This window comes from Venturia canescens, chromosome 2, assembly GCF_019457755.1.
Source record: "Venturia canescens isolate UGA chromosome 2, ASM1945775v1, whole genome shotgun sequence".
In the NCBI taxonomy this organism is placed as follows: Eukaryota; Metazoa; Arthropoda; class Insecta; order Hymenoptera; family Ichneumonidae; genus Venturia; species Venturia canescens.
Window position 1 is genome coordinate 10,958,264 of NC_057422.1, and position 14,181 is coordinate 10,972,444.

Below are 14,181 nucleotides of genomic sequence, written 5' to 3' on the forward strand. Positions count from 1 at the left end.
TGGCGTACAACGCTCACCGTAGGGCTATAAGACCGAACGAGCCGACAAAATTGAACCGAGAAATTTCATAATCATTCTTCGAGTTAACGCAGACCCTTCCTTCTGCCTTTCTTTTTCACATTTTTCTTCCTTCCTTCTTCTTTTTTCGTTTTATTTATATATATATATATATTTTTTTTTCATTCATTTCGTTTCATTTAATAAGACCCGATTTCTCCGTATTATTAGAACGACGCAAAAATCAACCGAGGAGAAGGGAAAAAATGATTCCTCGACATCAGGATAATTGTTTCAATGAATTCCTTTTTTCTATATTCCCATGTTTTTGTGGGTAGGAGGAATTTGTTTTATCTAAATTCATTGAATCCCGGCGAAATATTTAATTGCAAAGAACGAAAATAATGAGTCAAGCTCGGTGTAAATTAATGTGAGAGTTGGTCAATTATTTTTCACTTCATAATTGCATTAAGCAATGAATAATGCATTTATTTATTATTCACTGCGTACTTCAGATGTGTTTTTCTCGGATATTAATTCTCCTTGTTTCCGCGATACGATAAGAAAACCAGTTTTTAATAGTCGATAACCGAGAGACTGCTACGATGAGGCAATATCGCCCTTAAACCAAACGTTTGTACTCTATTTGTTCAATCGTCAATCGTGACGCGTAAAAGATATCGTAAAGCGGATAACAGTCGCGATATTAGCTTCGTCGGTTGTCTTTCTTTTTCAATCATAATATCGCGTCATTAGACGGTGGCGTTTAAAAATCAAATTGACTGAGGTTGATCCTCAGTATCACGCCTGTTCTCCCGTTGCTCCGTTGTCCAGCCACGTTCGCTTCTACATAACTCTATTGTACAAAACACTTCTAGAATACACAGTTGATTAATCGATTCATTGTTCCCTGACTACGGGGAGTCTTGACACAGGTTCCTTCTCAAATCTTCTCTATATCTATACGCCAATATAATAAAGACGTAAAAATGGTGATGCGATCGGGGAATTATTTGTAACGGTATGATCCATCGAATAAATTCAAGTGGATTCGAATGAGAATCATTTCGTTTGAACCGTGCGAATCCAATTCCAAATTGGATTCGTTTTCGATGCGAATTTCACAATAAAAAAATCCAAATAAAAACGAAATTTCAGGTGTCGTATGAAAAGGTATGAAACTCGGTTTCAACGCTAGCGTTTGGAGCGAAGAGGGATAATGGTGTTCAAAATAAATGAGGCACTTTTTAAAAACATAAAAACAGAGAATTTTATTCGTCAGTCATAATTTATATTTAAAAATTGTCATTTCGGACACAGGGTATTCGCATATCGCAGCAGTTGAGGAAAATTACAATACCATATACGCAGAGATTGTGAAACTGTGCAAGAGAAATAAAAAAAAAAAAAAAAAACAGAAAGATTTAACATAAATTCAATGACGACCACGTTTGAAAAGTCTTTTTGCGAATACCGGGCCGCGCTGTTCCGTATTTTTCGTTAATTCTCCAATTAGTATTTATAGCGAAATAAATAAAACACATACGCTACTTTACAAAGATTTATTCATCGCGATTTTTCATGGCCCAAGATTTTTAGGTGCGTTTTTTATTTTTCGTTCGAAGCGTCCACGCCCCCACGAAATAAAAACCACCGTTTTTCATAAAATTAGAGGGAGGGGAGGATAAAAAAAAAAAAAAAAGAAAAACGAAAATTTTGTTTCATCTTGCTGCTATCGATGACAACGAAAAACTCATGTGCGACAACATAAATGTATTAGGAAATGATATCACTACGAGCACGTGCGCTCGCTTGAAGCTACATACACGCAAATGTCATGAAATTTTATTTTAATTTTTTCCTTCTAACTCGATAAGTACGTTTTGGATATGCATTTACAGTCGGAAATCATAATATTTTCTTATTTCGCTTTACGAATAACGAGACTCGGATGACTACCTTCATTTTCGCGTCACCCTTAACTCGATACGTGCCTTTCGAAATCTTTGTCATTTATATGCAATTGTTGAATGACGTTTGCGGTATATATTTTATCGTGTAAAGTTTAACACGGCTATATTATTATACATTACTCTTTCTCTCTCCTGCAATTCGCGAGGCTCGCGATATGTCACTGAACGTGTGAACAATTCGCGAATGACATTCACAAACAATGAGCAATTTGAGCGATATATTTTCCCGATAAACGCCCCGGTTGGCCCCCTTGCGGTACGGAATAATAAAAGTTAACGTTTTTCGTTGTTTCTCTTTCACGATTATTTACATTCATTTAGTCTATCTATTCAACTAACCACTCGAATTTACAATCAATTGAACAAATACATATATGCATAGTTTTCACTTATTGGCACATCGCTTCGATCTCGGAAAGTTTAATTAAAGTGTACCTAATGATGGACGCGCGCTCGTATCAGTTTCTCACTTTTCGACGCCTTCGGATATCTATTTACAGACTTTATAGTGCGGTGCACATTTGTTTAAATAGTTTTTAAATCATTATCGATTGCTAAACCATATTTTGTGTTTCACAAGTAACGCACCTTTCCGCGACTATTTACACTCGACTAATACGTTTTGCACCTTGCATCGACCATGTCCATGCACGTGTAACTCACTCACTCACTCATCGAAATGGGTGTCGCACGGTCCACTGAGTTGTATCCGTCAAACAGCCCACGTCGATATTGCATATAAAGCCTCAAGACGCACGGCTCATCGAAAAAAAAATAAGCAATTCCTTGTTATAAACTTTTGTTTTGCTTTTTATATGTGAACAGCGACCGTGCGCGAGTTAGTCGATGTTTGATTATTGTGCTGCCGTCGGACCGGCGGTGGTTGCCTTCTTTGTTGACTCGTTCTCTGATTATTCGGCACATCGGGCAACGCGAATCTCAATTTTTCCCAAAACAATTTATCTCCCCACTGCAAATATGTGTTAGTTTTGAGATAGAGTCTTATGTCGGGATCGAGATCCCTCTGAGGTACGTCACCGACAAGCACCAAAATCAATCGACGTCTTCGGTCCCTGAGTACCTGATGATGCGCCGACTTGAAGTCAAAACGACACCACTCCGATTTAATGAAATTTTCCGAAAGTACTATTATCGTTCTTCTCGATGATTCGACAGCCTGCACTATCGTGTCAGCGATAAAACTGCCAACGGGAAAGTCACGATAGTGCAGGCAAAGTTTGTACGATGGATTTCCCATTTCGAGAACAGGGGCGAGCTCTTCAGCGACGAATGCCTCGTCCTTCGAACTGTAACTAACAAATGCGTCGAAGAGCTTGTCCCGGTCGTCACGGTCGGTGTCGGTGTTTTTGTAAAAAATACGAACTCCGAAACGAGAGTGAAACCACACGCGAAATTCTTGTCTGAATATAAACGCGAGCATGCACAGGAGCACTACGATGAGAAACGCGGCAAGAGTGGCAACGAGCAGCGGCAGATAATCCTGCAGTGCCTGACGCTCGATAATCGTTTTCGTAAGATTTCCCTGTATTCCGTTGTCGATGCTCGTCAAGCCCGTACAACTCGTGGCCAAATTGGTCCCGTTGCTTTCGACGTTATTAGTCACAATCACGGAAAAACCGAATTCGTCGTCTTTGTACACTTCGTCACCAAATGCCTCGAATTCCGTAACATTGAGGACGCACCGTATTTTGGACACATCACTGACACGACTCACGGACTCGCGGATCCATTCTCTGTAAACTTGGAGATAATCGCACTCGCATGACCACGGGTTCCGGGAGAGACTGACTTCGATCGAAGACGGTAGGGACCAAACGGCCAACGTCGTTAGATGATTTCCTTGAAGTCGTAGAACCCGGAGCGAGCGCAGTGGTCTGAACGTGTTGTTAGCCACGCTCGCAATCTCATTGTTCTGGAGATAGAGAGTCTTGAGATTATCCAAACCCTCGAACTCGTGACCCCGCAGTTCGTGAATCCTGTTGTCCTGCAAGTGAAGATCTTCGAGATCCCTCAATCCGTTGAACGATCGGTTTTGCACCATCTCGATATTAGAACCATTGAGGAAAAGAACTTTCAATTTTTTCCGACCAATGAAAGCGTGGCTCGCGATGATTCTCAAATCATTTCCATCGAGATAGAGACGAGTCGCATCCATTGGTATCTGTTCGGGTAACTTGTTGACATGGCCGCCTGCCGAGCAATCGACTACGTTAGCTGACCATGATTGGTCATGATAACACGTACAATTGGCGGGACAGGTCATCTCGCAGTCGCAAGCGTCAAAGTCACAGCAGTGGCAGAGAGCGAAGCAGTGAGCCTCGTATTTACACAGAAACTGCGAATGGGATGCCTCGACGAGAGGCACGTACATCTGTTCCCTGTCGTACAGTAGCTGGCAATAGATGCTCTCGAGATCCATCACTCTTGGCTGTATACGGGACTGGCTCTGCTTGTTGACGCGTTGCAGCCACTCCATCGTGCAGTCGCAAAGATACTGGTTGTCACCGATGTAAAACTCGGGTAACTGCTTGTCCGCTGGCACAGCACTTATACGTAACGCGTATGGTTCAAGATTCCTTATTCGATTGCCCTTCAAGTCGACTCGCGTCAAATTAGGCTTTTTGAAGAAAGCGTAACTCTGAACCTTCGAAATGAGATTGTCGTTGAGTGCCAGCAGTTCGACGCTCATCGGTATCGCGTTTCCCGTTATCTCCGTCAATTTATTTTCACTCGCGTCAAAATAGTTCAACTGTAATTGCGTTTCAATCTCAAAGTAATTACCCAACTCACTGATCTCGTTCGAATGAATATCCAGCCACTGTAATCCGGTAGGTATCATTGCATAGTCAAACCACTTGAGTCTATTGTCACTAACGTTGAGCCACACGAGGTTCGGAAGATTTGTGAAAAGTCCAGCAATATCCGTAAGTTGATTACCGTCCAGGCGTATCGCTTGTAGATTTACGTTTTCATCGAAAGCACCGGGCTCTATGTATTGTATGCGATTCCGCGACAGATTAAGTATCTTCAGCTCCTTGATTTTCTCGAAAATCCCTTTCGTTAGATTGCCAATGTGATTTTCGGTCAGGCGGAGTCCATAAAGCTGAGACACGTGATCGAAGGTGCCACTCGGTATCTCGGATATGAGATTTTCACCAAGATCGAGAGTCCGGAGGAGAGGCGTGGCTTTAAGGGCATCCGGCACAGCAGCTAGACGATTACCGTTAAGGTGTAAGTCTTGAAGAGACGAGGCGTTTCGTAAGGAGCTCGGATGAAGCCCGTTAAGCCTGTTATTATCCAAGGAGAGGAGACTAAGCACGTACAGACCGCTAAGAGTGGTCGCGTCGATAACACTTAGCTGATTATCACTTAGTACGAGGGTGTGCAAATTGTACAGTGCAGAGAATGTATTCTCGGGTAGGCTCTCGATGAGATTCTCTTGTAAACGTAAAATCTGAAGGCTGTAGAGATCGCGAAAAACCGCTGATTCCAAACGGCCGATACGATTGCCCGATAAGTCTAGTACAACGAGACGCATGAGACCGGTAAACGTCGCGGCGTTGACCCACTCAGCCGTCAGCTCGTTCATCGACAAATCAAGCACCAGCAGCTGTTTGAGCTCGTTGAACAGTCCGGGCGGCAGTACATTCAGCGTATTGTTTCGTAAATGAACCTCTTGAATGTCCCTAGCATCGTTAAAGAGTTCCGGTGGCAGGCTAGTCAGACGATTGTCGCTCAAACGAAGTACAGCCAATGAGGATAAGCCCTCGAAGGCACGATCGGCCATGAAGGCGATGGCGTTGCTGCGCAAATCAAGAGTTTGGAGTCTCGTGAGTCCAGCGAATGCCGCGGACGGTAGACTCTCGATGCTGTTGTTGCTCAGATCCAATTCTCTCAGGCTGGAAACGCATCTCGCTTCGGCATTGAAGTGGAAACTGGCAACTTCGCGGAGTCGGTTCTTCGTTAAATTGAGCATTTCCAAGTTATGAAGAGAACACAGCGAGCCCTCTGGCAAACTCCACATATTATTTTCGCCAAGATCGAGCCTCTCGAGTTGGCTGAGTTCCTCGGTGAATGCACGAGCCGATATATCAAGTGCCATTGCTGACCAATCTGTGTTGTGAGTTCTTACGGTCAGATTACGTAACTCCTTGAGCCCCTTGAAAGCATCGTCCGATAGATTGCCGATTTTACAGTATTCTATAACGAGTTCTCGCAACTCGACGAGAGGTCTGAAGCTTCCTCCGTTGAGAGAGCTCTGATAGAAGAGCGCATCGCTACACTCGAGCCTCAGTCTAACCGTATGCTGAGGCTGTATAACGCTGAAATTCGTATTTTCTAGTTCACTATTTATAGTCCTTAAACGACATACGAGAGATACGTCGTCCTCGGCGTCGCCGGTCGCGACCCATTTACACTCGTCCGGTGCCTTGTACCTTAAGGCTTTGCTCAACGATGCACCGAGGACACCGAATATCGTTCCAAGCAGGATAGCGAAGAAAGCAGGCCTGCCCTGCATCTTTGCGCCTCTCTTGTTATTCCATATACCCCGACTAAGAGGCCAGGCGGATGGTGTTTATGAGGGGTACGTAGTCGCCAGGGGAAACCGGCTCAGGGCCACATCTCATTTATCGCTATCTCACATCACTCATCACTCTCTTTCTCTCTCTCTCTCTCTCTCTCTCTCTCTTTCTCTCTCGCTCGCTCTTCTTCGCTTGCGCACAGTCACTTGTTCAGCTTATATCCACAACAAAGATAATTCCATGGTTTATTTTCTTCCATTCGAATTCGTTATTCCATGAAATTTTAACACCTTCCCGACAATCCTGATGAATTTCCCGTGTTGTTTTACCGATAATTAAAGAAATACGATCAAGTGATGCGGCAAGTGTAGAATGATGCACACACGAACGCGGCCGAGCGTGAGATAGCGCGGCGTGATGAGCGGTGGACGTTGTGGCAAGAGCCACGGATCTCCGAGGACTGGTCGCCGATGGGTCGTTGAAGCAAAGCTGGGCCCTCTACTAGCCGATCCCGTCTCCCCTTTACTTCTTTCGTGGCAGCCTTCTCTCTTCCTTTCTCTCTTGAGTCTCAGCGTCCTCGCTCCTTCCCTCCCCCCACCAGAGAGTATCAAGCCCCTACCTGGGCCTGCTGTCTTGGTGAGCCTATAAAAACAAGACAGGTACACTCTGCGGGCCCTTACAGTGGCTCCTCTCCTCTGGCTTCGCTCTTTCTTCCTCACTCTTTGCTGCATGCTCCTCGACACGGCATATTCCATCGCATAGCATGGCGCGCGGTATCGCAGTTCCTTCGTCGTGCTGTGATCAGACTGCTGCCGCTTCATCCGCTCCGATCTTATATTCTCCTTGTTGAGAAAATAGCTCTTTCTCCTTCTTCCTCTCTTTTACGATCTGTTGTCATTCGCGAGATTCACGAAGCATACCCCGCCGGCATGTTTTACCAAAGAAAACACTTTCGACGCTGAACAGCAACCCTGCGAGCAGCCACACGTTTACCCCATTGTCGTACGGGTCCCGTAAATTTGACCGTCCATATGGACGCTGCTCCAATACCCTGTACAAACTTCCATCTCCACTCGTGACGGACCTGATTGAACCACAACTATGCTGACGACAATCAAAATATCGTGGACCAGATGATCGCATCATTCACCAGAAGATGAAAAGAAACCTCTGAATTATTTCTCCAAACAAGCTCGAACTCTAGACGACAAGGGGCTTAACGGATACACAATGCTCTTCTAGAGTGCTCGACGAGAACGTTAACGGGACCTCCGCTTAGACGCTTGGCAGCTATTTCTACTGTCGATAAATATATAGAACTTTTTTCTTCAATTCCGACTCGGCCAGACTTTTTTCTCTACTGTAGAAACAATTTACATTCCTTCGACCATTTGACTCCGGTTATCGACGTTTGCTCGATGTCTTGAGTAAACTCGTCGAAATAGTCTATTTTTATGACCTTCACCAATAACATTTCTTCATCTTCCGTTCAATTTTTAGCGATCTCACGTTTTCCGGTTGCAATGCGTCGGAGGGTTCACAAAATATTCAAGAATGTCAGAAATGCTCATTTTCAAAGTTGACATACCTGCCCTGAATTAACGGGGAAACTAATACGAATTTAATCGTATCGTCGCGTGAACAACATTTTTTTATATTTATTTTACTCAGTTTTCGTACAGAAAAATGGAGAAGACAGATCTAAAAAAAAAGATGGACGTGCGCTGTTGATAAAATCTCTGAAATGGATGATCGGAGAAAAAAAATAAAAATGCTTTTAGAATCAATAGGTAAATGATTATTATAGCGCATATCATACGATTTTTCATTTTTTCAAAAACGATAAAATGGCGGCCATTTTTTCAAAAACTGCGAAAAAGCAAGTAAACGTCACTCAACTCAGACTGCTCAGATCTTTTTAAGATTGTAGTACAATACTTTGAAGTATGTATACTTTCGAAAAATGCAATAAAAAAAATGGATTTTTTGAAAATTCTCATTAGGTTAGAGTCCTTAATAAAAGTTACATGACGTCTTGTCTCTTTGTCACAGAACACAGTCGTTGATTTACATTCTACAACGAGTGTAAAAAGATCAGGCCCGAGTGCGCCAATGAAAAGCGAAAGGGCATTTCTATATCGATGATTGAATCGAGCTGGTTCTCAGTGTCATAAGTTCCTATACGGAGAAGTTGAGTTAGCACATTCCTCTTGAGTGAATCCAATAAGCATTCGCACTTGGGGTGTGAAATGGTCGGACGAGTTGCATCAACATGGTTGCGAATGAGGCTGGTCCTGCTCGGAGTAACTTCGAGGGAAAAAGAGAGTGAGAGAGCGGGCGCTCTGTTAAGTGGTCCCCCATGGTGCTGGGCTACCCCCTGTCAAGAATGGTCTCTTAACAGCGAGCGTTCGCCCATCCGCACCGGGTTGTTCTCACATTTTGAGAGTGTAGAGTTTCGAAAGCCAGTATGCTAAAATGGGTCAGACCACGGCACAAGTCACTGGCTGAGACTCTTCTAAATGCGCCGTGGGGGCTTTTCGTTCGAAAACACTTCGCACCCTCCTCGTGCATAAAACCCTGGCTCACCGGCTAATTAAGCACTTCAAAGGGTGCTGCGCATTGGCATTGATTGTTATTATAAAAATGAGCTTGCCCCACGAGGCCACGGGGCACTCCGGCCCACCGAAAATCTTTGCTTCTTTCTATCCTCGCTCTGCCAACATCACCTCTCTGGCCGACGAGAAGAGAGATAATTCGATTTCACATTAGAAACTTGGTGAGATAAAAAAGGATGCGGAGTTTGATGAAAAAAAAGTGGCGCGACTGCACGCTGGTCGCGGCACTTTAGTTTTATAAAGACTCCACCCCGCGCGTTATTTCAGCTCTTCCTCGTATCATTCCTTTCGCTACCTCGCTTCTTCCTCTCGTTCTCTGCGCCGAGAGAAAACGAATTCTCTCCGGTGCCCTCGGAGCCAGCGCTAAGATTCGTCGACATTTTGTCTCACCTGCTAGGGACATTTTTTCATGACCGCTTGTCACGCGTCCGGTGTTCACATTAGTTTCGTATATTTTCTCCCCGCGCGTGTGTATGCGCGAGCAAACTGTCTGAATAAGTTATAGGAAGCGAGTAGCATCAGGGTCCATCCGTCGTACACTTCCACGAATTCCTGTCCCCACAATCTCCTCTCCAAGCGTTTGAGAACATCGAAACAACTCTCGTCACGGGAGCGATTTTTAAATTCAATTCGAAAAGTAAACACTGCGGACTGTTCATGTGTACTCGTTTGAATTTACATGCTTGTCATCACAGTTATCAAATAAAATATTATGTTGAATAGGAGTTGAGGAAAATTTACGACGCTGTGGCTCATCCGGTAAGGTGAAGCGAGTTGAAAAGCAAAGAGGCGCGCTTAATGAGCAAACATCCGAAGAACAAGCCATCGCGCAAGCTTCGTTAATAATCATTTAACATTTAATCAGTACGTTGCTGACTCGTCGAGTGAACCGGGGCAACGGCCATGCGGTGTGTGTCTGTGTACTACACAACGCGAAGCGGAGCAACTTTTCTGAGGAAAATAATGAAGGATCGGTGGATAAAAAGCATCGCATGCCGAGACTGCTTTCTCACCACCCATATATACGTACACTTTTCTTTCTCGCTCGTTCCTCTCTCTCTTTCTCTACGAGGTATACACGCGGAGGGTGCCCTCGTGTTTCTTGGGATAAGGGCTCCCTCCGCCGTCCCTCGGGTATATGAACCGTTGATTATACCATACCAAGTCATAATTACATACGCTCGTGGGTACGTACACGCACTCCGCTGTTGCTCTGTTGCTGCTGTACTGCTCCTAGCGCGGAAAGCAGCCAACGTTCTCTTCGCTGTACGCGAGGCCCCTGCGTCTATACTATGCACTGCCTTACACGTTGTACTCGCTGCCACTAATTTCGTCGTTGGAAAACAGGAAGAAAAAAAATTAGATAAAAACCTCCAGATACGTAGCATTTAATGGGGCATTATCTGCCGCCGCGATGTACATAACCAACCGGGTGAGAGAGAGGGAGAGTTTCCCTCTTGTAAAAATTTTCACGAAACCCGCAGTGATCGTCATCCTGGAAGTACCCTCTTAGCAGCAGCGCTTCATCCGCGGCGTCATGCCTCGACCACCGTGCACATTCCATCGCAGGAGACCTCGCTCCGCTGTCTTTTGATTCAGCGCAAGTTATCTTTGTTATACAGCCGTACGCATTGCGCTCTCGCGCCTGAGCGCGCGGTCTTTCAACGTGACAAGCTCCGGGTCACGAGTCTATTTCTTTTGCATTCTGCCTCTCGATATCTCATTATTCTATCCCATGATTTGACTCCCTCTGCAAACTTATTCTACTTCGACTGGTAAAAGATCTTCCACGGTAATGCGACCCAGGGGTCAGAAATACAGGGGATTTCACGCTCATCCGAAGCTTTCGAGTTTACGAGCACCCGCTCACTTCGTAAACACCATAAGATCGTTCCTTGATTAATCACCTTGTTACATCATCGCCGGAACTCTTACTTCATGGAGCGTGTCGTGCTGCTTGTATAATTACCACGTCGCAGGTGCATGAGAAATGAATCACATTCCAAATTCCCTCGTGCTCGGTATTGAGCTGGAATAATATGAAAAAGTTTTTTATTTACCGAATGCTATTGAACTTCAGTTCACCTTGATGCACTCGTTTCACTGAATCATTGAATCTTATTTTCTCACAATATATTTGCTACCAACGGCACAATCGCATTGCCCATTTCGAATGAGAATAAGGTTGAAAAAAAAAATTCTAGCGATAAGTACTTCGTCGGAACATAATCAAGCGATTCCTCGGTATTGCTGTTACATCAGAGCTGTGATAACTACTCCGCGTGGCAGTGCTTGAGACTTGATGGGTCTAAAATGGATGGTCCGCGAGTGCCCGGGGGCCGAGAAATGTCGGCTGGTAGAGAGGTCGGCGCTCGCTTAAACCTTTCTTCTCTCTCTCTTTTGGCCTCTTCCTCTCTTGTCTCTCACTCTTATTCGGACCTCTACCTCCTAATGCGACGATAAATCAAACTGCTTTACCGTTTCCAATCGAAATTTTTTTTCGCCCCTCCAATTTTATTTTTCATTTTGTTGTTGTGTTGTTTCTCTCTCTCTCTCTCTCTCTCTTTCTTTTTAATCTTCCTTCCTCACGTCTTTTTCTTTACGAGGCCACGCGAGGTGCGCGAAGATAGTGCTTGTAATGTATATAAGGGGCTCGTAAATAAATGCGTCGTTTATATCCTTGTTGAATTGTCAGATGGATTACTAGAATACGAGTGGGAAAAAAGCGTATAGCTCCCTAATAATAATGACAATGATCTGACAGACCGGTCAATTAGCGTTATAAACGAGGAGGGAGAACGGAAAAGAGAGGAAAAGGGACGGAAGATCAATTAGGCATCTCATTTACCTCACAAACTACGCCAACTGTTTGTTTCTTGTATTATATTTCTATATCGCAACATACATACATACATACATACGTGCGTAGCTATACGTAGGTTTCGCATAAGCTGTACAAATAAGTGATGAATAAATCAACATGAGTGGTTAACTTACGAGAGCACGGCTCAGCTTGATTGATTCTCTTACGTCATTGCACGTAAATGGAGCAATCAAGCTCTTTAGTATTCCTGTAACATCGTCGATCGTTGCCAGGCTAAGAAAGGTGATTCGATAGCTCCAAAAAGGATGGACGATTGGTCCACCAAGTTTAACTGATGGAAGAGTGGCTCTTGTCTCTCCGGCGTCTTCTCTCTCTCTCTCTCTCTGTGCACGGCGCCGAAAGCCAGAGAAGATGGAGACGAAGAGAAGGCGCGGGGTGAAACCTCGCGGCCACGGCGAAACAGCCGCGACGTCGGTCACTGATCGCCGTTGCCCCCGTCGCTCCTAACTGCTGCTCTTCCGACTCGTGTCCTTTCCCCTCCTGCTACTCACTCTTCGTATCTCTTAGCTCCTTCCTCGATCAAATTCTCCCGCTCTACCTTGGCTGATGAGCACAAAATCTTCATTACGCTCGCTCCGCACTCTCTCTCTCTCTCCCTCCTTGCTAAATCTCACTGGCGTAACCCCGTAATCAAGTTGTAACGAAAAATTCTAAATCTTCGAGCTGATAGAAAATTACCGACTGTCTTTCGACCGGATTGCCAAACGATGGTCGAAAGATGTTCGCTCTTCATGACTCTCTCGTTCAATGCTGCACCGAAATGTATCGGACGAATTTTCTCGACGAGTCGAACTTTTTCCCCGGAATTACCGTCCCCATCGACGCTCTTCATCCCCTTGCACTCTATTTTAAACAGCTTTTAAATGATTTTCAAAACATCTGCCATACCGACAACTACTTCGTTTTCATTTTTAAGCGAAAGTGTTGATAATTATTTCAAACATTCTGTTGGGTGAACTGAACAATGTCATTCGGTTACAATGTATTAGAAGCAACCACCTTTATGGAGAGCATTCTGATTGGTGCAATGCTCGACTCAGCCGTGACGCAAGACACGCCTGATTACTCGCCCCGTGCCAAATTGATCGGAGACTTCACTACATATCCCCGTGTATTCTACCATTTGAATAACGCTTTTCAATTATTTTTGTTCCTCGCAGTGTGCCGTTGTAAAGTTCAAGTTTCCCAAGCCCCGATGGCTTTCCTGATTTCAAAGATCAGTAGATTTATAAACTTGGTCGGCTGTATTCCGTTCTTCGTATCCATCCATTATTTACCAACTGCAATCTCCCGTTCCATCTAGTGATTTTTTAGTCCATATAAATTACCGCGATCGGCATTCTTATTTCTCACATTATCATACGCTATCCGGCCATATTAATAACTCGTTTATTATGTAAAACACACAGAAGCACGATCAATCACGAATTTTTCTACGATGTAGATAAAAAGGCGACATATCCGATTACATTCGATTTTATTCGCATGAAATTCTATTCTATTATGGACAATTTATTCGATTAATTCGAAAATTATGCAATTATGACTCAGGTAGATTTCTTTTTCCATTGAAATGAGATTCTTTGGTCAACGATACGCTCAGTTTTATGTAACGGTTTCGCTATCCACGGACGATTTGATTATTAGTTTTGACGTGCCAGCCTGAATACTGTCTATTCGAAAGTAAAGTCCAGCGATCGTGAGTACTGAAGTTCGCAAAGAGAAAAGCGCAGAGGCTACAAAATGAACTGAATCGAGTAATCGACAGTGTTCGCAAATGGTAAACATTTGTAAAATTTTTGCTTCCTACTAATTTGAGCTTCTCAAACGAGACTAAGTTTTCTCTATGTGTACAAGTTAGAAAATGAATAGTGAAATTCCGAATGAGAGGATACTGCGACAAACTGAAAAATCTGCAAAACAACCGTGAGCTCGAATCCATTAGCTCATAAAAACAAGCGCATTATTCTAGCAATTGGCGAAAGAAAGCAATCGAATAAGGATAGAGAGCAGCAGACTTCGTGTATTTACTAACCGTAGACACGGATACAATTTTTCTTAGGATTCTCAGTGGATTTTCTCTTTGGAAGATGGTTAAATTTCATCGCGTGTGTATATCGGTATAAGATTGTGCTTTCGTTGGTGCACAGTACGTGCACCAGAAAATA

At 44.0% G+C, this 14,181-nt stretch overlaps 2 protein-coding genes across 2 annotated transcripts in view; one reads left to right on the forward strand and one right to left on the reverse strand.

Annotated features, from left to right (window-relative positions):
- Positions 1–14,181, forward strand: part of Su(var)3-3 (lysine-specific histone demethylase Su(var)3-3) — a 171,571-nt gene that overhangs the window by 106,369 nt on the left and 51,021 nt on the right. The gene's annotated exons all lie outside the window — the stretch shown is intronic.
- On the reverse strand, positions 1,242–7,039 carry Tollo (Toll-like receptor Tollo). The gene has a single exon (XM_043410869.1). The coding sequence runs from the start codon at positions 6,508–6,510 to the stop codon at positions 2,782–2,784; it is 3,729 nt and encodes a 1,242-aa protein (XP_043266804.1). The 5' UTR covers positions 6,511–7,039; the 3' UTR covers positions 1,242–2,781.